Below are 25,639 nucleotides of genomic sequence, written 5' to 3' on the forward strand. Positions count from 1 at the left end.
CATTTATGACATGAACTGCAATACACACTAAGTTATTTACTATTCTCTTTTTAATTTAATTTAATTGGAACATGTTACAATTTTTTGAAATACAAACAGATTGGTCACTATCAATATTTACGAAATGCAAAAAGTTTGAAATCGGTGATTTATGCGCTCGCAAATTATTCTGCGTTCATGAAATGCAATTCGAGTAACCAAGAGCAAGTACAAAACATAATTGAGTTATAAGGTAGAAAATATACGAGATGATTTGCCCACGAAACCAAAACAGACAATTTGTCAAAACAAAATCCATAACATTTTTATTTGTGGCATCAGTACTCACCCTTGCCGACGGACGGTAAGATGCATTTACGCATGTACGGCCACGATACGTTGCGTTTTCACACATTGTTTTGGAATTCAAGAAAAAAATGCTAGCAATCGCAAAATAAAAGAATCTGATATGTTCTCGAAAAATTAGACATAAAAAATAGATAAATTGAAAAAAGTATGTGGAAAAGATGACTAAAATATTATTCAATTACAAATACTCGCGGTAAACTAATCCAGCAGCCATGTTTGATGTTCATTAGCGCTTTCCGAATTCAGTACATGAACACCCAGAATGCGCTGTTCCCCTATGCAACTTAGATACTAAATCGTTACAGCGCCAACAGCGGTGGGTAGCAGACGGTCGTTGAATGGGGTAGGCCAAAAGGTCATCAGTTTGCCTTCTCCATGCTGTTTTCACAATGAAAATCGAGCGAACGTTGTAAATACGGCTAGAATTTAAATTTTTGTTCGAGTTTACATGCAATCTGCTAATATATTTGTTTATTTTCTGTGCATATACATTTCGTTCGTATTTACTTCTTTCTTTCGTGATCGGAAGACGATTATTAAAAATACAGCTGTAAATTGAAACCACTGTAGTTGCGTATCGTGAGCAATAAGTGGCAACAATGTCTGGCGACAATGAATTCAAGCGATTGACACATTGCCATGAATACACTTGATAACTGCTTGCAGACTTCCAATGGACATTGTTTATGTTTGGACTGTTGAAACAATAGCAAAATAAAGGGTTGGGCAACTACTCTTTTGTTTAGGCTTGGGAAGAACAATGTAAGCTTTTTACAAATAATTTCAGCTGGATGTACGTTGGTGGGCGGGTGTTGAGAGTTACTGGGGGGCCGTAAAACTTGATGGGTGGGCCGCCCGCCTAAAACCCCTTGTGGAGAACACTGGACATTGTTTACATAATTATCACATGACATCAAAAATGGCGAACCTTGTAAAAATGACTAAGTACGCGATTGCGAGAGCACACTGCGGAATTTCCTGGTGAAATTTAAGTTATGCATTGTCCGTAATCAAGTCCATTGAAATGCGTCTCCGATAATCAAAAGACCTATTATTCCGATTTCTATGCAGGTTTGTTTTTTTGTCCCCAAATTATTTCATACTTGGCACCTTTAACAGACTATTTTTCTGTGACAAAGCGTTTTCTTTAAAAACCCAGACATATTTCGCACCATCATTATCTTTTGAACGGTAACTGCGAGTTTGAATGTCCTAGTCCGAACGCACTTGATTTGGCGGCGGTCCCAATGAGTCGTTCTCGATCAAAACTTCAACTCGAGAAAAACGCGAAAAACAGTTTTGGTTAATAAAACACTGTAGATTTGCTGCATTATTATAAATATACACTAAAAATGGCCAAACATATTAACCACTGATATCATAGAACTCATAAAGAGTGTCAGGTAATGAATAATTTCAAGCTCGAGCGTGAAAAATGAAGAAAACTGCTGGCATTTGAGTCCGTACTCCAGGAACGTTCGGGTTTTCCATTGTTATGCAAACGAACAACGAGGGATAATCCTCTGACAAACATTACTGTCCCACTGTACACGCTGACAGTTTACAAAAAAGCTAATCCTTCAAGTGTCTCAGATAAGACATCTAATAAAACTGTTTTCATGGTGAAACAAAATGCATGATGTTTGAAAAAAAATTGCTGTGTCAGAGTGCGACACTGAGTGGCAGATTTTTCTTTGCCTCGTCTGTCAACGCTTTCTTTCTTTTCTTCGCCATTGCGTTAGAAAAAAAAATGTATTATTAAAATAGAATATTGACTTGGAAAATAAAACGATTTAAAAGAAAGTTGTGCAAAATTACAGTAATCCTTTCGCACAACCTCCCGCTTCCGCTTTCCAATCACCTTTTTCTCTCGCTTTTGCGACCGTTTGTTGAATTCAACCAGACAATTTCCGCTTTATTTTCGACCGGACAAACCCCGAAATATCACCGCCCACCTGCTCGCTCGCGCGCATTTAAAATTCGGACTAACAGAATAATTTCCGAGGTTCACATTGTCTTTCTGGTTTTTATAGATGTTGAACAGCTGACAAAAGTTCAAATACTTTTTGTTTTAATTATATATAATTATATGCACGCAACCTGACCCTTTGACCTTGATTTGGCTTGGACTGAATATTTTATTTTAAACAATATTCTGATGTGAAATACAAAATGTATTTCAACACAAGTACGACATGGTTGTCTGGGGTTTCTTTCCTGATTGTTGAGTCTTCGCAATGTGTTTTGTATAATTATTGTTGTTTTGCCCCGATGCTGAAGGACCGTAAAGCTAAATGGCAGTTACATGCATGGGCTGAGTGAAAGAAAATATTTCTAAGCCTAAAATAAAACCTAATATTACACCTCTTTGTGTATTTGTTAATTTTACATATGTTTGTCATGACAGTATGTTTGTAAATATCTAGAAAAATCTCATCTTTCGTTGATAATTTCGATTGTTTGTTTGGAATGTCGATCCCCATTGGTTTCTCCATACTGAGTTTAGGAAGGGCGTCGATCAACACCGTGACAATCAGCCGAGAGAAGACAAACATTGACCGTAATTCATGGAGATCATGTCCGTAATTTGTGGGCTGAAACCCCAAATAATTAATCAAGTATTATTATTTTAATATATATTTTATTTTACATCGCAAAACTAAACCATGCCCAAAACAGAGCTAGAGTTGTTCGCGGTGAAACAACCACATTGAAGACGATGCAACTTCAACTAGCCATTTCTTACCTTGAAATAAAAAAAATAAAAATTCGAAGAGCATCGGGGAAAATATTAATAATCATCCTTATCAATCGCTTGCTTTATTTTATTCGAATCCATGAAATTCACGATTTTTTTTTACATTTGTTGGCAACTTCCGCGCTAAAAAAGATTGAAAATGTGGGTGTGGTTATTTTGCAAAGTCCTGTTGATAATACGGACAAATATGGTTCTGTGACCCAGTTCGTGCTCCGATCAGGTGACTCTCAGCCAATCAATGATGTTGTAACAAAGCATATTTGACGCTAATTGAAGGGTCGTCGTACAATCCAATTACCGGCGTCGATTCACATAGTTGTTTGTGCTGTGACAGGCTTCAAAATTATTCGCTGAAAAACATATATTTTGACAAACTGATGGAATTTGACCTTAGTTCAAAAAGAAAATACTAGGCTAAGATACATTAGAGCTCACGCGAATCAGTTTTCTCTGCAAGTTATGAAATAAAGTAAACCAGAGTAGCGTCGATGATTTTCAGCCCTGAAGGACTTTGAATCGTTCATCGGCTGGCCACCAAATAGTTATGGCTATAACTAAATTTGACACGTTTTTCTTTTAAGCCCAATAAATTATTCATACATGTCAAGCTCTGTTCGATTTTTTCAGGGCATGTGGCCGTTTTTAGTCGAAAATATTTTTTGTGGGAACACTTTTGCAGTACGTATACGGTATAGACCGAGCTCATTCAATGATCGTGACTTAATTTTAAAAATTGAATGTCAAATTTTACCAGACGTGGACCGATGTGGATTCGATATCGTTATTTTTGGAATTAATCACTAACATTTCCTTGTTTCTCTGCTCTGTCAAAAGAAGTTACCTAGGCTTTTTTTACGTAACTGTCTCATTAAAATAAAAATAAAAATATTACATCTAGAACAAGCACCCAAAACACGTAACAAGAGGTCCCAGTTCAGTTGCTTTCACGATACAAGTGTAATACAGCTATTAGATTTGAAGTGTCTTTCAGAATGTAATAATAGTTAATACTAGTTGTATGTTCACACTTTACTATCAAAACCACCATTTCGACCACCCATGTGCCAGTTTTCAGTGTTTGGGCGAGCGGTCAATGTTTTCAATGAGCGAGCGAACGAAAAAAAACCGCGATTAAAATGCGGTCGGTTTCCGGTCGGACAAGACCGTGTGGTCGGAAATTAAGCGATAAGCGGTCGATGTAAAAGCGGAAGGTTGGGCGAAATGAGTACTGTATGACCATGTTTCTCCGACGAAGTCTCGACTGACAATAATGCTGACAATGGACGTTAGATAAACACGCTTTGTTTGCAACTGGAAGCTTATCACCCGTTATATCAGAATCGTCAACAACAGAGTATACAGATAAGATTTTATCATTTAATTCCTTCCAAAGATAAACACTATGCAAATATCCACAAAACGGCAGTTTTAGTCTTTTCTGCTAGTGTTTTAAAACACTAATTTGAGCAACGTTATTTCGCAATTTCGATCTTTTGTAAACCTGGGGTGATTATCAAGGTCTAAAGTAACCGTTTTATCAATTTTTGAAAAATCAAGAAAAAAGTGAAAATTTCCCTTCTTGCTACCTTAAGATGGCCGAATGGTGGCCATTTTTGTGCTAACAAATCATCTAAATCAAGCATTTATGGATGGATTTTGTTTAAACTTGGTACATATGTTGGACATTATGGGACCTTGATGCACATCATTTTATTTTTCAGATCCAATTTAAAATGGCTGACGGACGGCCATTTTGTTTAAATGAATGCACTTCTTGAGCCATATCTCTGATACGCTTTGACTGATTATGTTCAAATTTTATATATTCATTATACATCATGTTATAGATATACAGATGTATTCAAAATAGCCGACCAGTGACCATTTTGTTTAAATTAATAGTGTTCCAGAGCAATATTTCTCAATATGGACAAGTATTCGTTTGACGATCAGAAACAAGTTGTCAATCATTTTAATGTTAAAAAATCATCAAAATCAAGCATTATTTTTCAGATCCATACTTGTGATATGCTTATGTTCCAACTATATTACATTGTACTATATGACAGAACCCCACACCCTGCCTGTGGCTTTCGTTGCATATGAAAGTTATTTTCACGAGTGATGCTGTGTATCCTGCGGCCGTACTTACACGAGCGAAGCGAGTGAGAGTACAGCAGAATACACCGCATCTCGAGTGAAAATAACTTCCATACGCAACGAAAGCCACGGGCAGGGTGTGGGGGGTCTGTTATTATTACATATATTCCATATTTGATTATTTTGTATTAAAGAAAGAACGTGCAACAAACCGGGATGGAATTTAGGTCGGGGAACCCCGTTGCCCATTAATATGTTCCAATATAGTGTTACGCCCCAGCAGCGCGTGTCAGTGTAGAACCGCAACGCGCCCGGAGAACGAGTGTCACTGTTTAACTAACTCGTTGACGTTTAGTTGGGACCGCGACAGAATCAGAACTTGAACTGGACGACTATGATACAGTTTATGTTGAAGTTAAAAGTTCCGCCACAGAATTGTGCATTGGCAAACATGCCGTGCAACTGCGGTACTTCCCTGACACTGACTTTCGTCGATAGCAGTTGTCGCTGAGCTGTACGCTACAACTTCGTGTGTGATGTTGCTTGCTGGTCTTGATTACCAGTTAAAATGTTGCTCTTTTGGCGTTGGTAATTTTTATTTGGAACTGAGTAACACCGCAACGTCGCCAGCAGAAACCTGGTATCTCGATGTTGATGGTTGCGGCTGCATAGTAATCGCTGATTTCACTGCTGGTGGATCTTTCGAGAGCCCTTCAAGGTGGTCAACATACATTTAGTTCTCCCAATCGTAGTATTCCATGTGATGTACACCTAACACGCCAAAAATCTTGCCTGACGATTTAAACCGGACAAAAATAGCAGACGAAAATGTGTTTACAAAATAAAAATAGTTCGGTAGCCGATGGAAATACAATGTTTTTTTGCATATTGACCGTGAAAATACCGAAAACATTATTGCATGGGTGATGTGCAAATTAGTTTTTTCAAAATAAGTGACTGGCTAAAGGTACCATTACTGCTGTTCAAATGTCATTTCACTCGGCAAATATATTCATGTACCCCAAGAGAAAAATATCGTACTTCTTAATATTGTTTATTTCTGCTATGTTTCGAAAAACGGTACTCCTAAAGGGACTACTTTGTTTGCTCTCAGACCTCATTTGCATATGAGGTGTGGAAATACCGATTTTGATTTCAGGGACGAATCAAAATAAACTGCAGTACATATGTAATAATAATCAAAACTATATATATTAAATTTGACAGGGACTGTGCCATGCATGCCTTGTTCCTCTTCATTTAGTGATCTCTGATGTCCATGCATCATGATGCCCTTATTCTGGGGCACAGCTTAATCACAGATGATACATTTGTTAAATAATTGTTTTAAAACTAATATGGTTATTTTTCCAAAAATGTAATTAAAACTAGCAAACTACCAGGATGTGTGACCTCCATAGGTCATACTTGAAGGAAATTAATCATTCTTCTGAGAACATGTATATGTATGCATGAACATGTATACATGTATATATTAGAAATTTAATATAAGTAATTATTGTTTTTGTGCATTTCATATTTCTGACTAAAATATTATAGTCACCTGTCATTTTGACACTAATACTGTATAATGTGTTAGATCGAAATCCAGGGAATATTAAAATTTAACTATGTATGTAAGAGTGTATAGTTTCCTGAAATGAATTTGATAAAACCTAGTGAATATTCCGGAACATTAAATCCAATTAAATTACATTATATCAAAAGAAAAATATTCATGCCCAGAACTTGTTAATACATTTTACTTGATCAATATAAATGTTTGATTCAAACCAGAAAAAAATGGGGTCACCAGCTATCTATGGTGGGCATTTTGACTGGTAGGATACTTTTTGTTGTTCTAAATTATTTCAAAAATCTGTTTTAAAAATTATAAAAAATCTTTGTTTTATGCTACGTGTTATATAGAACTCATCTGAAAAGAGTAATTTTTAATAATATTTACCTAATTTTGTCTCAAAATAATAATGTAGCACACAACAGATTGCAGCTTCTTTTCACGATGGATCTATATCTCCATTAAGGTACATATTAAAATGAACATTTTCATAGGATTTATGGACCAACTTTCTCCATTTATGAAAAATGGATTAAATAGGAATCCAGCCCTTAGGGAGTGATATCTTGGTTTATCAATTCCTTGCTTTCAGTTTCCATATTATTGTGAAAAACATGCAACTAGAATAATTGTGCTACATATCCATTATTTCAAGGTATTTTTTTAAATTACAGAGAAACATGGCACAATCAGTGAACAGTTCAGCTGTGTTGCGACTTATGGGAAGAGGTGGTAGTACAACGAGGGGCACAAGAGGGAGCACTCGTGGTGGCAGAGGTAAACTCATTGAATTATTTGATTGTTTGAATTATTTTTTTGATTAATGATTGTCCTCTATTAGATAATATTGTGTGTCATGCATATTCAGACATCTTCTGTCTTAACCCATGCAGTCTTTGCTCATTAGTGTAGCGCATACAATCTTGTAACATAGCAGGTGTCAGAATAAGTTAAAAAAAAGTAAGTATTTTAAAGATACAGCCTACAATAAACAAATTCTGGGCTTTTGGAGATGTTGTACTTAGCAAATATGGTATACTTCATTATTTTCACTGATAAATCCTATAAATTAAATCTACATGAACATGTAAAATAACAATAAAACGCATTGTTTTCTTGACAAAATCATTAAATTAAAACAGTGAGTATGATCAAAACATCAAAATGGTAAAATTAAATGTGTACTTGCCAATATGAATAAATTAACCAAACTTGATGCCAGAGTACCATTCCACTCGTTATTGTGAGACTTTCTCCTTCAGATATTGACCATTTAATAATTAGGTCACACCTGCATTGCTGTTGCAACTATCATTTTCCTCCATACTTTGATATAACACATGGGGGAAAACTAATCGATTACAAAAATTCTAGATTAGAGTCAGCCAATCAATGTCACTGTCACTCACTGGCCGTGTAGGTGAAATTATAGGACAAGTGGATTGAGTTAAGTGTAATTAGCTTAATGCTAAATCTGGCATCTAAGTGGGAAATCCCAAGTTTTTATTTGTGCATTTCAGGAACAACCTGTGTTTGTACATGGAGGTCGCTTTGCATAGAGGCAAAATAACATGATGCACTACTTATAATTAGGACCAGATTAAATTTTACAATTGTTTTTCAGGGCGTGGAAGGGGTGAATTTCAGCGACCATTTGATGAAGAAAGAGAAGGTCCATTCAACAGGACGAGAGAATATAACCGAAGCCAGAGTTGGGATGACAGGTAAAACTTTTTTGTTAAGAGCAACTTTATTTTTTTCTATTGCACTTACATATACCTTGTATTATGATGAAAATGAGTTCTCATATATGAAATCTTGTCATGGCCAGATGTGCAATATGTCAGATCATCCGTACAGTATCCTATCCAGCCTCTCAAGAGTGATCAGCATTGGCAGCTGGTTCTAATATTATATATGTACTGGACTGCGTTAGTGCCCATGCGGTCAAGTGCCCACCTCTTACTTTTGCGCAATTTTTATATTCAGGGTCACATTCGGCAAAGCGCCCACCCCTTCAAAATGCCACTAATTTAAGACTTTTTTTTTGACCATTGCTTAATGAATACTAGAAATCGTTTTTGTACGATACATTTATATGATTTTTGAAAAAAACCTTGTCAATGCCAACATATCGACGTTCACTTCACATCGCATTACCAGAAGTTTGGGGAATTTCTGAAGAATTGCAACCCAGCAAGGTACAACCCAGCATTCTGATTGGTTAATAACAGACTTGACCCATTAAGTCAAAGGATGATTTGGCAGGTCAAATCATGCAAATGCATCATGGCGGAAAGTGTTTTTCATCAAGTGTTTGTATACGATCCAACTCGTTCGTCAGTGGTGATAATGATGAAGATTTTGACTTTGACTGTGTTCCAACAGATTCTAATATTTTTAATCTCGTAAATTTGCGTGATACGTGATTAATATTGTAATAAAATGTGAATATTTTTTGTGACCATTTCTGTTTCTTCATTGTAAAAGTCATTTCATAATTTTATTTTCCCTCAAAGACGTAATATCCCCCTCAATTTGTCACATGGCGAATCAAAATTGTCATTTGCACTCTTTTCCGAAGAGAGTGCTCGGGCAAGCGCCCACCCCTAAAAAAATTATATTTTCTGTGTTGAGGACTCTGGACGTTAACGCGGTCCAGTGCGGTATATTTATGATAAAATCAATATTCAGGAGAAACTAAATATAATAATATAATATGAATTTAAATTTATCCCTAAGGGGCGATCGAAGGTTTGAGAAACATCCATCCAGGGTTGAAGTTCGTGCATTTGAGGATGCAGGTCCACCATCACCACGAAGGTTGGGCAGTATTAGTGACAACTGGAGATCAAGTACAAGTAGTGAAAAGTCTCCGCGGGGAGGTGGGGGAGGAGGAGGAGGAGGAGGTAGTGGTGGAGGAGGAGGAGATGAAGAAGACAGTGGTGGTGATGGTAGCTGGAGAATGGCAGGATCTAGATCTAGTGGAGGAAGTACAAGTAGTGATAAAGAAAGGTTGCCTGATAATTGGCGTACTACCAGTCCAGGTATGTTGTCAACCTTAACTTGTAATCCTTCACCTGTTGGGCATGAACAAAGCTGAAAGTATACTGATTACTCGGTCTTACCAAATATGTATATGTATGTGTCCCTGTTAATTAGCCCCCGCCGGATCTTTGATCAGGGCGGGGGGTATTAATTTGAGTCGTGTCTGTGCATCCGTGTGTGCACATTTTCATGTTACCAGCTTTTTCTCACACATGTGTAATCCAATTCAGTTCAGAATTGGTACAGAGACAGGAATTGATGGTGCTATTATGCACATCAAGTTATTTTTTTCGATTCTTCAAAGTTTCACTCTGTTTTTCTTTGATTTTTAACATTTTTTCTTCATAATCCGACTTTTCTTGAAATTACCAGAGTTTAATCCGAATTTTGATGACGCAAACGCAGTTCTCGTCTCGGTGGAAATCACATTCGTTTTTGTGTGAGGATATTGTATCTTTATTTGTGCAACGCTTATATGGACAAAATTGTGTCTCGTCAATTTCAAAGGTAAGAAACTGTGCTTGTTATGGTATTTATACACTTTGTATTATCGTTTGTGTCTCGGGTTTGGTGATCGTGTGAAACTTTTGCTAACCTGGCGAGAGCTTCGCCAGAAAAACTGCCTTTCTATTATTGTTGTAGGAACTGATTATGTACTGTGTAAGTTGAAAGTTTACATCGTGATTTAAGAGTTTTGCAGTGCTCTCACCGGGATTCAAACGTCGTGGTGGTGTCGGCGCAATGCTGCTCTGAGACGCTTGCCAGACTCTGCCTCGCTCAAAATCATTATTGCCATGCTTGATTTCCGCAACATTTACATTTGTTTATGATTTCCACAGCTATTGTTCTATGATATGCGTCCTCGCTGTTCATAAACAGCCATAAACAAGTTTAGTTGGGTCGGCATGTACTCATTGAAAGTGTTGGTTTATTTACGTAATCCACTGATCACGCCATAGGCGAAGTTAAAAATATGTCGCTTCTCAGAAGAGCTTGCCCACAACGCTAAATGTCCCAAATAAACGTACCGGTACGTTTATTTTTTTCCCAGAAAAATTCCACCCGGTACATTCTTATTTGGGACGGTACGTTTATTTATTGTTCTAAATCGGCCCGATAAAAAAAAAATCATGCCTTTTTCCCCCATGAAAAACAAGCCAAAAGATCGATCTGGTCTTCAGTGTTGCTTTCACCATGAGGTCGCTGAACTGTCATATTTAAATGCTTTATGGTAATTTGAGCACATGGGCACCATCCAACATTTTGACTGGTTGATTAGCGACTTGACCTGGTCTGGTCAATAAACACGCCTCGTTCGAAGGATAACATGGCGGATATCGTATCGCTTCGGACGTTAACATGTAACCGAAAACATTTGCTTACGATAAAACTAAGTTGAATTTTACTTGAATTTCATAACAATTCAACGAATTTATTTTTTGTACGTTAATATAATCACTACTGAGTACTAATCAACAATTACAACACTTCGAAAACAAGTAAGCTACCGTACCAACATTTCATGACACCTATTGTAGAACCAAATTAGGGCCTTTCACTCCTCCTTGACGCCTATTTAAACGATTATATGGCATCTTGCTTTTCGCCAGCCACGAATGTCACACTAGACGAACTTGATCAATACTGCCGACCATTCCATGCATTTTTTATCGACGCACGACAGCACGCAAATCAAGAAAAGTATTGTTTTTGCAACAATTTCGCGCATGTGACTGATTTTAATTTTTATTCAACATTAAAACAAACTACAGTAAGTTGTTTTATGGTCGTATAAAAATAAAATAAACTACATTAAGATACAGTAAAGTTAACCAACTAAACAGAATGCTTAATAAAGCTAAATAATATTACAAACACGTATAGAATCACAATAAACTTGTACGATACAGTACAATACAATACTATTGCTAAGGAGTGGAAAATCACATTCACATTAGAGTCATAACTATGGAAAGAATATTTTTATATTTGGTGGAGCTGCTCATATATCATTTGCATACATTTTTGTTTGTATTGTGCAGTTTCCCAGCCAGTCCGACTCAAGTAGTGATTGGTTGCTATTTCATTACATCTTGCAGCCTTTCAAACAGTATATTGCTAGACATGCATCAATTGTTCATGTATATTCCTAATTGCTCAGTGTAAACTGCAATTTCTTTCTGGCTGGTATGAATATATTAAGTAATATTTTCTCGTACTGAAAAGACGATACACAAATATCTTTTTAGCTCCGCTGTCGACTTTGTCGAGCGGAGCTTATCATATGAGTGATTGTCCGTCGTCGTCCGTGTCAATGTTTTACTTTTTCGACTTCTTCTTAAAAACTACAAGCCTGAATGCTTTGATACTTGGTGTATATGTACCTTGGGTAGACCTCTCTCAGATTTGTTCATTTCATGATCATATCTTCAATTCTCTAATTTTGGTGAATATTTTTGTCATTTTTGGTAAAAAGTGATATTTTCGACTTCTTGTTAAAAACTGCAAGTCCAATTGCTTTTATATTACATATATAAGTACTACATGTGGACCTCTCTCAGATTTGTTCATTTTGAAATAATATCTTTAATTCCCTAATTTTGGTGAATATTTTTGTAATTTTTGGTAAAAAGTGATATTTTCGACTTATTGTTAAAAACTGCAAGCCCAATTGCTTTTATATTACATACATGTATATAGGTACTACATGTGGACCTCTTTCAGATTTGTTAATTTCGTTGTGAAATCTTCAATTATTTAATTTTGATGATTATTTTTGTCATTTTTGGGGAAAAGTGATATTTTTGACTTCTTGTTGAAAACCAAGTCAGATTGCTTTTATATTACATATATACGTACTACGTGTGAACTTCTTTCAGATTTGTCCCATTGCTTTTTATATATATATATATATATATATATATATATATATATATATATATTGTTCATTTTCTAATGATATCTTCAGTTCTTTAATTGTAATGTGCATTGCTAACAGCTATCTCAGCCGAGAGGCTGCTTGTTTAATTAAATTTAACAGCTAATGGAAGCACATGCTACAACCTCTGCTTACTTTTGACTAAATGTTTTTTGTTTTTTTTCAGGTGCAGAGCCTGAATTTTTTTCTCAGAAAGCAAAGCTACTGAAACTGCATATATTACAAAAGCATACTATTCGCTGCATGTCTGACAATTGTATGAGGTTTTGCAGGTCATCTTTTTTTTTTCTTTGAGAAGTGCTGTCAACCAAAGTATAAATGTGTTTCTCTGTACATAAAAGTTCAATTTCACACGATTTGTTAATATTAATGTATGATAATAAAAACTTGATAATATTTTTCTGGATTCTTGCACTTTATTAGCTCCGCTGTCGACTTTGTCGAGCGGAGCTTATCATATGAGTGATTGTCTGTCGTCGTCCATGTCAATGTTTTACTTTTTCGACTTCTTCTTGAAAACTACAAGCCTAAATGCTTTGATACTTGGTGTATATGTACCTTGGGTAGACCTCTCTTAGGTTTGTTCATTTCATGTTGATATCTTTAATTCTCTAATTTTGGTGAATATTTTTGTCATTTTTGGTAAAAAGTGATATTTTCGACTTCTTGTTAAAAACCGCAAGTGCAATTGCTTTGATATTACATTTATAGGTACTACATGTGGACCTCTCTCAGATTTGTTAATTTTGTAATGATATCTTTAATTCTTTAATTTTGGTGAATATTTTTGTCATTTTTGGTAAAAACTGATATTTTCGACTTCTTGTTAAAAACCGCAAGTCCAATTGCTTTGATACTACATATATAGGTACTACATGTGGACCTCTCTCAGATTTGTTCATTTCGTGATGATATCTTCAATTCTCTAATTTTGGTGAATATTTTTGTCATTTTTGGTAAAAACTGATATTTTCGACTTCTTGTTAAAAACCGCAAGTGCAATTGCTTTGATATTACATATATAGGTACTACATGTGGACCTCTCTCAGTTTTGTTCATTTTGTAATGATATCTTTAATTCTCTAATTTTGGTGAATATTTTTGTCATTTTTGGTAAAAACTGATATTTTCGACTTCTTGTTAAAAACCGCAAGTGCAAATGCTTTGATATTACAAATATAGGTACTACATGTGGACCTTTCTCAGATTTGTTCATTTTGTAATGATATCTTTAATTCTCTAATTTTGATGAATATTTTTGTCATTTTTGGTAAAAAGTGATATTTTCGACTTCTTGTTAAAAACCGCAAGTCCAATTGCTTTGATACTACATATATAGGTACTACATGTGGACCTCTCTCAGATTTGTTTATTTCGTGATGATATCTTCAATTCTCTAATTTTGGTGAATATTTTTGGTAAAAAGTGATATTTTTGACTTCTTGTTAAAAACCGCAAGTCCAATTGCTTTGATATTACATATATAGGTACTACATGTGGACCTCTCTCAGATTTGTTCATTTTGTGATGATATCTTCAATTCTCTAATTTTGGTGAATATTTTTGTAATTTTTGGTAAAAAGTGATATTTTCGACTTCTTGTTAAAAACTGTAAGTCCGATTGCTTTGATACTATTCATATTGTTCATTTTCTAATGATGTCTTCAGTTCTTTAATTGAAATGTGCATTGCTAACAGCGGAGCTATCTCAGCCGATAGGCTGCTTGTTTGTATCATTGTCATATGAGAAGTACTCTTGTCCTTATTTAGAGATATTTAAACTAATTCAGGGCCACAAACTACATGTAGATCTGTACATGGGAAGTAAAGTTGTTGACACAGGTAATGTACACCAAGGATCATTGCAGTTTCTCAGTTCCTCATTTGGTGCTAGTACTTGTATGACAAACGGTATCTTTGCCTTGTTACTGACTAAAATATCAGTAGTTTTTCGCTGGAGTAGTTCTGTGATTGACAGTGTTCTTGTATTAGGAATACAGTTGTACAAGAAAGTTTATCCAAACAGACAACACTGACTCTTAAACATATTTGCAGATCTGATTTGCATACTTGCATGTCATTTTACCTGTTGTACTTACTTGTTGCTCTCTGGTGTTCTTGCTGAGACCAGAATGGAGAGTGCTATAAACTTGAAAATGCCATAGGAATCATGTTTGCCAATTTATGTCCATGCCAAAAACTGAACAAATTGTATGTTGCAACTTTCAAATGACAACAAGTGAAGGCAGTGTCATTCATGACCTGTTTGATTGGATACATTTTTACGACTTGGAGGTCATTTTTTCCCTCAAAAATCTAAAAAAAACAAGCTTTTTCTAGCTGTTACCAGCTTTTTCTCAGATATGTGTCATCCAGTTTATTTCAAAGTTGGTACAGGGACTGGTAATAATTGTTTACAAGTGCACATCGCATTATATGTTTAACAAGTTATAAATTGTCTCGGAAAAGCCAAATGAATAAATTTTTACCCCACCCCCCTCAAATTGTAACACATCAATTCTGAACAATTAATAACAGAATTTTAATACAGCTCATAATGAATTAATTCATTCTGACACAAACCCAGTTCAATATAAGTTTTTAAATTTTTTTCTGAGCGGGGGCTATGACATGACATGACATGTCATGTCTTGTTAATAAGGAAACTTGCTAGCGATATTGTCATAGCAGATGATGATTTAGTCAGACATGGTTGTTGACAAAAATGTAAACAAATGACATCCAGGCTATTGACAAACTACTGTAAAACATGCCTTTTTCGTGAGCATGTCTTTTTCGCGAATTTAGCGAGAGAACTGATTTGCTAATTCAAGATGTCGCTAATGACTCTATTATCAATTCAAAATGGCCGCCAAACAAAGAAATCAACAATGACAAGAGAGATTCACTAAATCAACATTTCGCTATTACATCATTTTACCACAATTCGCTAAAATTGTATGTCGCTTTTTCAAAATGTTTGACACTAACCACCATGTTCATTTATCCCACTTTTTCTACTTCAAAACCTAGGTGGTCCAAGAACAAGTTGGCATCATCCAAGAGATAGAACATTTGATTTTGACTTTCGAAATGACAGAGATCGAGACAGAGAACGTCATCATAGTGGTAGAGGGAATAGCTGGGGTGATGATGATGGCTTACCCGAATGGAGTACAGATGATAACATTGATGTTGATAATATTGGCTCGTTTGATTCCTCAGGGGCTTTTCTGTCAGCAAAGGTAACTGCAGTAGATCTTATTTGTAAATGTATATTTCTTGTTAAAAACGAGAGTACCTCACAACTTGTTTTTGCTCTTGAAAAGTGTTCCATTCTCGATGTCTACAAAAGTTGTATGAGTAGAAAATGTTGTTGTTGACTCCGCCATAAAAGTTTTTCTTGTGGTTTCAGTAGATCAAACAGTTTTTATCCAGTTTCTTTTAAACTTTGATAAAATATATACCGTAAAATCTGTATTAGAAGCCGCATCCCTAATAGAAGTCGCATCCATACTATTTGAATAATTGAGAACTAAAAATTCATCATTTCTCATATGTGTAGATGCTCTAATAGAAGCCGCATCCCCTCTGTTGCATTGTACCATTTTAATAGAAGCCGCGGCTTCTAATACAGATTTTACAGTACTATTCAAATTATTCATTAAATTTCACTTACAATTGACTTCCATTTTTGGTTACAATAAAACAAATTTTTTTGGGGACAAATTTAGGACATTTTGGGGACAAATTTTGGGATCTCACCAATTCTTTATGAATTATGTACCTCCAGAATTTACTATGTGGGTGTTGAGCATGGGCACTCAGTTGGAACGAGTACAGTAGTTCAGTGATGTACTTTTTATCTGGATTTTGAGGGCAACTTTAAAATAAAGCCATATCGTATAACAATCTAGGAAATCGGGCGATAACTTATCAAATTCCTAACATGCCTCGGCCATTTCCACCAATCAGATTGCCGGATGCCCATGCTATAATCAACATGTTGATTGGGATGTGAACATTGTTATATGGAACATACATTGGAACACATGAACCTTCGTTCAATTGTTCAGTTTGTAGTGAAAGTCGTGTTGGATTTTATGTCAATTTCGCTCACAGAATCTGCATTGATACAAAAAAATCAATCAATAGTAAAATAAAAATCAATTGACTTTGATTTGATTGCATCCATATCAGAAGCTGGTTAAAGAATGACAAGTGTTTTTGCCTTATGATCTTGAAACCCTGTATAGGCCGCTTTTCATTCTATTATAGTCTATGCGTATATATAATTCTGCCTCCTAGGATTCTACATTGAAATTCTCTTGTATTGTAGAAAGAAGATTCAGAGGATGCAGAAGATGTTCCAGATAGGAATAAAATAAACATGGATAGAATATCAGAGGACTCTGAAAAACAACATGGTAAGAATACAGCATATGTAAAAGTGGGGGAGAATGTAAAACGACAGGCACCTATAGTATGTTTTCATCAGTTCAAATGATTGTAGCAGTTAAATGCTGGATTTCTCCCCTTTCAATTCAGTTTGTCTATTGTTGATTTGATTCAAACTGGGCAATAATGATCATATTATGTTATATCATACTTTTTCCATTCTTGGTCATGTGGTCATTCATTCATTTATTTCCACTCATCTCTTTGTGTGTATGCAGATTGTAAACTGCTATAGTTTTTTCGATTGTCAGCTGTTAATGAAACTTGGATTAGCCAACATATTTTGTAATCTGCTATTGTAAGTCTCGCATGTTTTGGAAACCTTCACTGTTTTTTTGTATAGCATCAGACTTTGCACCAGGGTTTATGACAAGAACACAAAATGCAACTACTTGCTAAGTCTTTCAATTTTTGCAGTAAGGGTAGTCACACAAGACAGGTGGTCGTTATACACAGGCTGCTCATACATTATGCTTAGGGTCTGCCTAAAAGTGGTCACTATAGACAGTTGGTATTTATATACAGGTGGTCACTGTCACAGGTTTGACTGTATTTATGATGGTACATTGTTACAGTAATGGTTAACATCAGTGTGCATTTTGTTATATTTCAAAAGTTGTCTAGGTATTTTGGGGGGGGGGGAATCAACTTTGGTTCATTCGAGTAGATTGCATTCACATTGTGCATCTAGCACAGACCTATGTTATCACAGGTTTCTTGTTTAGTGGGCAAGTCATGGATTTTTAATATTACATGTCTCTATTCCATGCCTTCCGTACCCCTCTTCCCTTCATCACATCAGATTTTATTTCTGAGCTTTCTTTGTTTTATAATTGTAGATGAGAAGATAAAGAATGAGAAAGGTAATGGTCCAACAGAGAAAAGTAAAATTAAGGACAATGATACTCGCACTGCCAATGCTAATAAACTAGTGAAAATAGACACTAAACAGACAAATGAAATGAAGGAAAGTAAACAAAATGAAAATGAAAGCCAAGCAAAATCACAATCAGTTGTGAAAGAAAGGCATAAGGAGAATGTTGTAACCATACAGGAAGTTGAAGAGAAAAAAACTGAACAAATTGTGGAAAGTGTAAATGAGACAGAGTCTTCCACTGTGCATAACAATAGGACTGCCAATACTGCTGTATTACCAATTAAACCTGATGCTAGGACAATAACACCAGTAGTTGCCAACCCAACTAGTACAGAAGATGATGATGGACTTGATGAATTTGAAAAAGCAGCTGAGCACCTCATGGCGTCTTTGTCAGCCGAGGTAGGGATTGGTTTTCTAATAAACCCTAAACCTACAAGTTGTAAGCTATTGCCATGGTCATAAAATTCATAGCAACATTGTTCTCATGACATTGAAATTCTGGTAATTGGTATAGTTTGCACATCAACAACTATAAAAATCTGACTCAATATGCTATCAATGGCATTTGGAAATCTATAAAATGTTAGTGCATTAATTTTACACTCATGGTGAGCTATTTAATTCTGTTTTTTTTTATATGATCACATTTTTATTACAGTCACAAAATATGTTTTGTTTATCATACATTGTCACCAGGTAATTAATAATTTGACAACGTAAAATGTAGCTATTTTGAGCTAGTCATTTTGGAGGTAGACGTATTTCTTTCTTGAAAAAAAACACGAAAATTGTGTGCTCAACACTGCGTCAAATAGAAGGTATTAAAATAGAATATTTCCTTGACTAGCCACTTTGTAAAATCCTGTAAAAATCGTGTATTGTTTCACAATTTTTAAGACCAGTGAAAGTAACCTTATGACCTTGGAATAAACTACACCTCCAATGTTACTGGATGCTTGCGAAGAAACGAAATATTGATTTAACTTAAATGATTTTATGTCAATAGCTGGGACTTTACAGTCATAATCACAAGAGCGAAACTGAGATTTTAGAAGTACATTAAAATGTGTGTATCAACCACAAGTGTGATCATAAATGACGTTTAAGATGCAGGCTTAAGTTCCAAAAGCTTTAAAAAATCAGAATAAAGATTGTAACCCTCAGGTCATATGACCCCTTGACCCGTTTTTCAAAACTAACTGCTCGAGGGTGTTTGGGTTATATTTTATCTTCAGTTTTCTCTTGTGTATGCTAGTTGATATAAACTCTTAAATACAGTACTGCCTCTTACACAGGCAGGCAGTCAGTCCCAGCTGAACTCAGTGTGGTACAGAATGTGCCTCACTTTTAACGTGTAATGCCTGTTAATTAAATCGCAGCTTAAATATGAGCTGGGTTCATTTCTTCTTCCAATATCATCACATGCATTATTCATGAATAATTGTTAAAACTTAGGATGATGACAAACATGTTGCAGAAGTAGTTAAAGATATTGGTAATAATCGAGAATCTCCAGTGACAGCTGAACCTTTGAAATATGAAAACGGACAAAAATGGTTTTACAAAGATCCTCAAGGTCAAACACAAGGTAAGTTACAGATTGTGTGCAACAAGAAAATTATACTAAAACAGTTTCTGATTCCAAGACGACAAGTTTAAGTCAACTGTCATTGATAGATTCACCTGACGTACATCAGTAACTTGACATCTACTTTGATTACTCCTCCACTTTAAAGGCACATTCATTTCTCAGATTAATTATGGACAAATTGTGCTAGAATTTTTTCACATCAAAGTAAAAAATTGCGTCAATCATCGGCAATGCGTAAAAATAAGTGTTATATTTTGTTGCCACGTTAAATGTATCTAACACATTATTGAGGACACTGACGTTCTCGCTTGCTCATGCATAAACAGTGTAGGCACAAAGTGAATACGTTTTCGTCAGATGAGATAGTGATTTTATTTTTATTGCACAAAACTGTCAAAATTTTTGTTTTCTTGGTGTATATATTTCATTGCTTTTTCACGTTGTGATGATAAAAACCATTTTCACGCATCGATTTGAACGATTTTTCATTGATGTATACTTTTAACACTACGATCACCATAACATTGCCAGCTGACAGCTTTGCAATGGGTAATCACTTCTGCTTTTGCGATCATTGCTATCTGACTCACTAGTGTCAAAATGCACAGAATCATAAATGGAGCATATATGGTAATAACTAACTACAGCCTGGAAATTAATGTATTCTAGTGTTGTAGATTTCTCCTAAGTTGGGTGATCATTAATTTTTATTGCAGGTCCATTTACAGCTAGTGAGATGGCTGAATGGTTTAGTGCAGGATATTTTACAATGAGTCTTTTAGTCAAGCGTGGCTGTGATAAAATATTTCAGCCACTTGGTGAAGTTATTAAACTGTGGGGAAGAGTGCCTTTCACACCTGGTCCTATGGTGCCACCACAAATGGTAATTAAAATAAAGTGTGCTTTATCTAGGATTGTATTGACGCTTACAATGCCAACTTTTGCTTTTAATAAATCAAAATAGGGTAATTTATCTTTATTTTCTTAGTTTTACCAAGACTCCTAGCTAATAAATAAACTTGATCCTTTTGGTTCAAAGTCAAAAAAAAGGAATTATGGGAAAATGCAAAATGGTGCAGCATAATTTTTAGATATAAAATATGATGCTGAAAAAGTACACCTTAAAATACTAATGTTAGATAGCTACTCTCTAATTTGAAATGGTGATGCTTAAAAAGTTAGCCTTCTTGAAATAAAATGTTTGTCAATTTAAGAAAGTTACTGTAGATTAATCGTATTAACCTGTGTGTATATTCCTTATAACCTCCATGTGATAACACTGCTTGACTTATCAAAACTATCAGGGTTTTTTTGGGGGTGTAATTGTATGATGCATCACGCTACACTGATGAAAACGAAATTTTATATTTCATTTCTTTTTTTGTCATATGTACTTCATTAAAGTTAACCTTTGTAATATTTAAGACAATATGAATTGTTTTTCAGGGTAATACAACACCTGTCAAGGAAAATATCCCAGGTGATGAACAACTGAAACAACGTATTCTTCAGCAGCAGATTTTACAGCAGCAATTACTGCAGCAACAGTTACTACAACAACAGCAACAAGCCCAAGCCCAAGCTTATCTGAGACACCAGCTTCAGCAACAGCAGCAGCAGCAGTTACAACAAGAAGCAATTCAGCAACTACTTAGGCAGCAGCAGCAACAACAGCAACAAGTCCAATTTAATCAACCTTCAGTCTCTTCGCAAGATAGGTGAATAAATTAGTCAGTTCAAGTTGTCCTTTGTTGCTAATTATAATGGACAAATATATACTTGGGTTAAAACAGTTAAAATTGACTCTGTAAATACCATCGCAAAGTAATATTTGAATGCAGAACTGGTCTGTATCGATAGTCTCACCAAGAATTTACCTATCCAGTATAGTGTTGTCTCCAAATAAAAGCGAGAACAGTGGTCCATTGCACTATTGAGAATTTATTACAAGATTGATAACTTACTATTGTAGTAATTCTTATCTGTTCACTGTATTGACTTTAACAGGTCGCCAACAGGTGAGACTATTGCTCAGTCTGTGGTTACACAAACATCAACGCAGTCTCAGAACATCCAACCTAGTCACTCGCCAGTTCCAAGTCCTAGATCTCCTATGCTGCCTTCACCAAGGCCTCCCCCTACAAGTAAAGCATCATCTAGTTCTGAAACATCTATTTGGGGTACACCATCAGATAGTTGGACTGGAGTCTGGGAATTAGAATCACCAGAGAAAGAAAAAAAAGAGCTAGAAAGGTTAGGTAGACAGCGAAAGGATGAGGAAAGAAGAAAATTGGAAGAAAAACTAATGCAAGAAGAATTAGAAAAACAGAGGCTTTTAGAATTGCAGGTAATTCTAAACACTTTTGACTTACCTCTTTACCAGGTTAGGAAAAGAATGACTACCGATAGGCATGTTGGTTGTGCTGGATCCATGCTTATTACTTGTGGCTGAACACCTGAAACGATTGTCCTCAATCATGGGTGAGTGTGTCACAGACTCACTGGGAAGCCAAAGCCACTAGCCAAGATTCAGATGCGAGTGTCTACAGTTCATGATTGACACCAGTATATCGCATTTTGCTATTATATCATTATGATTAGCATATGGTCACACAGTTCTGTGACATTGAGTATGGTTTCTATAGTTGAATGCACTACATGCTTTGTCAGCACTTGCAGTTATTTGCACGCATCATACTGTAAAATGGGTTTATATTTCACTGAGTTAGTGCATTTTCCAGTCAGCGAAATAAGCAAAATTAAAACCCAGTGAATAATTAACCCTTCTACAGTAGTCAGGAGAAACGACAGTGATGTTTAGTTAGGGATGCAAGAGTTCTTCTTCAGGATAGCGAGCCCACCTCAACTGATCTAATCTTTAAGTTTTATTGTCAACCTCTTATGAAACATTTACTATTTCTAGTGTCAAGTGTTCATTAATTATTGTTACCACAAGAAAGGATGGAACTGTAATATTGCAGTATAAGGCACTGTTTTGCTAACAAAATAGCTACATTACAAAAAGTGTTGGCACAAGAAGCAATGGCTACAGTGAGCTATATAGCTTGTATCATTAGCAAAAAAGTGTCTCTAACTGCAATATTCCATTCTATTTCATGGTCACAGTAACATGTTCAACAAAACAAAAAAACAGCATTGGTACTTGCCAGCTGACTGCAAGGTGGTGTGAGGCTCGGTTTGTGTTGCGATAAAAGTTGAAAGCAAATAAACATGCCTTGGTACTAGACTGTTATAATTACATGAAAGTTGGCCAATCAAGACTATTTGAAGGCAATGAGAAACTGAGAAGTAACTCAGTATCACTGAATCTGTCATAATTAGCTTTGAAGCTGACACTCTGTTTTCAATTGGAAAATAAATAAAAACTCAGACTGAAATGGATAGTTCATGTTCATGGCGGCTATGTTGTTTTACTGTTGACATGTGATATGCAAATTACCATCTTAGCAAGCTAAAAAAGGGAGCAGTAAAATAAAGAATTGGGGTGGTCCATTCAGTTTTAATGATTTACTACAAACATGGATTGTATATAATTGTAATCAATTCACAATATATAATGATATATTTTTAGCTCTGCTGTCGACTTTGTTGAGCGAAGCCTATCATACGAGTGATTGTCTGTCGTTGTCTGTGTCCAATGTTTTACTTTATCAACTACAAGCCTGAATGCTTCTCTCAGATTTGTTCATTTTGTGATATCTTCAATTTCTTGTTAAAAACTGCAAGTCTGATTGCTTTGATACTACATATATAAGTACTACATGTGGACCTCTCTCAGATTTATACATTTTGTGATGATATCTTCAATTCTCCAATTTTGATGAATATTTTTGTCACTTTTGGTAAAAAGTGATATTTTCGACTTGTTAAAAACGCAAGTCTGATTGCTTTAATATTGCATATATAGGTACGACATGTGGACCTCTCAGATTTGTTCATTTCGTGATGATATCTTTAATTATCTAATTTTGATGAATATTTTTGTCATTTTTGGTAAAAAGTGATATTTTACGAATTGTTGTTGAAAACAGCACATTTTTAATTTTCTAATGATATCTTCAGTTCTTTAGTTGTAATGTGCATTGCTAACAGTGGAGCTATCTCAGCCGACAGGCTGCTTGTTGACAATATATACCATTTTAAATAACTATTGGATGTCTCTATACAGTAAATCATGTTCTTTTGAAAAATATATCTGTACATTATGTTAATAGTATGCAAATTAATATGCAAATCAGTATTATTTTGGTGATGGTGTAATAGTCAATGTTTCCTTTGATAGCGACAAGAGGTTCAGAGAAAGCAAGAGGAATTGATGAGGAAACAGAAAGAAGAAGATGAGAGGATCCGAAAACAACAAGAGGAAGACAGACGAAAACGAGAAGAGGAGTTGCGACAGAGAGAAGAACTACGCAGAAAGCAAGATGAATTAAGAAGACAACAAGAGTTGCGTGATCAAGAAATCCAAAGACAGCAGGAATTGCAGAGACAAAAGGAATTACAAAGGCAGCAAGAATTACAGAGACAAGAGTTACAAAGACAACAGGAACTACAAAGACAACAAGAGATGCAAAGAGAATTACAAAGACAGAAAGAACTTCAAAGGTACATCTTCAATTTATTGAAAACATCTCATCTTTTAACATTAATTTTACAAGGGGAACAAAATGGAAATAACATTTACTCAACAGTTCCACATTTAAATTTGTATTATCTGTTAAATTTATTTGAAGTCTTCTAAAATATGTTGAAAAGAATAGGATAAGAAAAATGAATGTTCATGAAACAAATCCTTGACTAGCAGTACTTCATTGAGTAACGGGCTGCAAAAAAGATGTCTGTTGCGTGCATGTGATTTTGTGACTTGGTAGCTAAAACACTTAGGTACTCGAATTTTTAGTGTCTTTGGCAGAACCAAGAAGGTAGTGACAGAAAATGCACATGTTTTGATCTTATCTTCAGGGTGTTTCATTCTCCGCAGGTTTATATTCTGCCTTCCTAAGCTTCTTAGAAGTCTTGTCATTATGAAGATGCCCTGAGAAAGACATTAAAGGGCAAAATTCATTGTACCAGCACTGAATTTTACACAGGCTTACATTGCTATGGACCCATAGTATTAAACCACCCTTTAGGATTTAAAAACAATTATGTTTATTGTGACATTAAAATTAATAACAAACTATTTTCATCATTTTGTATTTTATTCAGACAACAAGAAATTCAGAGGCAGCAACATCAACAAGAAGCATTAAGAAGGTTACAACAGCAACAACAGCAGCAGCTGCAACAAATAAAGGTGATTTATAATTATTACTTTTCTTTACACATGTATTCTATATTAATTCAAAAACTTTGATTTTTCTGAGACTGTATATGACATATACAGTAGATATTGTGTAGCGCGTACGTCCTTGCCTATGTTCATCACATAGCTCATTGTGTTGGATTATGTTCAATAATTTAATCCTATAGTGTGATAAACTACAGAAGGACAGAAATATAGAAAGTCAAAAATAAACATAGACATACAACCCCCCAAAAAAGTCATTGGCATATTCAAAACATTTTTTAAAAGATAGTGAAGTGAACATGGGTGGGTTCAAAAGGGGCAGATTGAAGAACTACATAATGCAGCTGAGAAAAGTGGATTACCAATTGAGAAAAAAATCAAGAGAAAAAGATGTGGTGTGTGTGTGCGTGCGTGCGTTTGTTTCGCTGATTAAATATGATTGCGTCATTGTTTTTTTAACTCCCAAAATATCCTAAAAACTATGGAAGTATTAGACTATAGCCAAAGATAATTTGCATGTTCGTTTTTTTTTCTTAGGCAGAACAGTGGGCAAATTTTCTTATACAAGTTACCGTAAAAACTCCAAAATTTCGACCCCTCTAAAAATTCGTTTGCCTAGTTATTTGCC

The 25,639-nt window shown here is 35.2% G+C and overlaps 1 protein-coding gene and 1 long non-coding RNA gene across 3 annotated transcripts in view; both read left to right on the top strand.

Annotated features, from left to right (window-relative positions):
- The window catches only part of LOC100376891 (GRB10-interacting GYF protein 2-like), a 50,864-nt gene that overhangs the window by 5,409 nt on the left and 19,816 nt on the right, over positions 1 to 25,639 (top strand). For both annotated transcript variants that reach the window (XM_085490711.1, XM_085490712.1), the window contains exons 3-14: positions 7,460 to 7,562; positions 8,410 to 8,509; positions 9,528 to 9,832; positions 15,805 to 16,016; positions 17,111 to 17,198; positions 18,069 to 18,508; positions 19,565 to 19,697; positions 20,417 to 20,583; positions 21,147 to 21,418; positions 21,708 to 22,047; positions 24,004 to 24,326; positions 24,930 to 25,017. In XM_085490711.1, the coding sequence (XP_085346837.1) occupies positions 7,460 to 7,562; positions 8,410 to 8,509; positions 9,528 to 9,832; positions 15,805 to 16,016; positions 17,111 to 17,198; positions 18,069 to 18,508; positions 19,565 to 19,697; positions 20,417 to 20,583; positions 21,147 to 21,418; positions 21,708 to 22,047; positions 24,004 to 24,326; positions 24,930 to 25,017 (2,571 nt within the window). The remainder of the gene's footprint in view (positions 1 to 7,459; positions 7,563 to 8,409; positions 8,510 to 9,527; positions 9,833 to 15,804; positions 16,017 to 17,110; positions 17,199 to 18,068; positions 18,509 to 19,564; positions 19,698 to 20,416; positions 20,584 to 21,146; positions 21,419 to 21,707; positions 22,048 to 24,003; positions 24,327 to 24,929; positions 25,018 to 25,639) is intronic.
- Positions 10,208 to 13,177, top strand: LOC146734322 (uncharacterized). The gene is made up of 2 exons (XR_014926591.1): positions 10,208 to 10,340; positions 12,938 to 13,177. It is a non-coding gene; the product is annotated as an uncharacterized LOC146734322 (long non-coding RNA).

Source organism: Saccoglossus kowalevskii, chromosome 15, assembly GCF_978046115.1.
Source record: "Saccoglossus kowalevskii chromosome 15, keSacKowa6.1, whole genome shotgun sequence".
Taxonomy (NCBI): domain Eukaryota; kingdom Metazoa; phylum Hemichordata; class Enteropneusta; family Harrimaniidae; genus Saccoglossus; species Saccoglossus kowalevskii.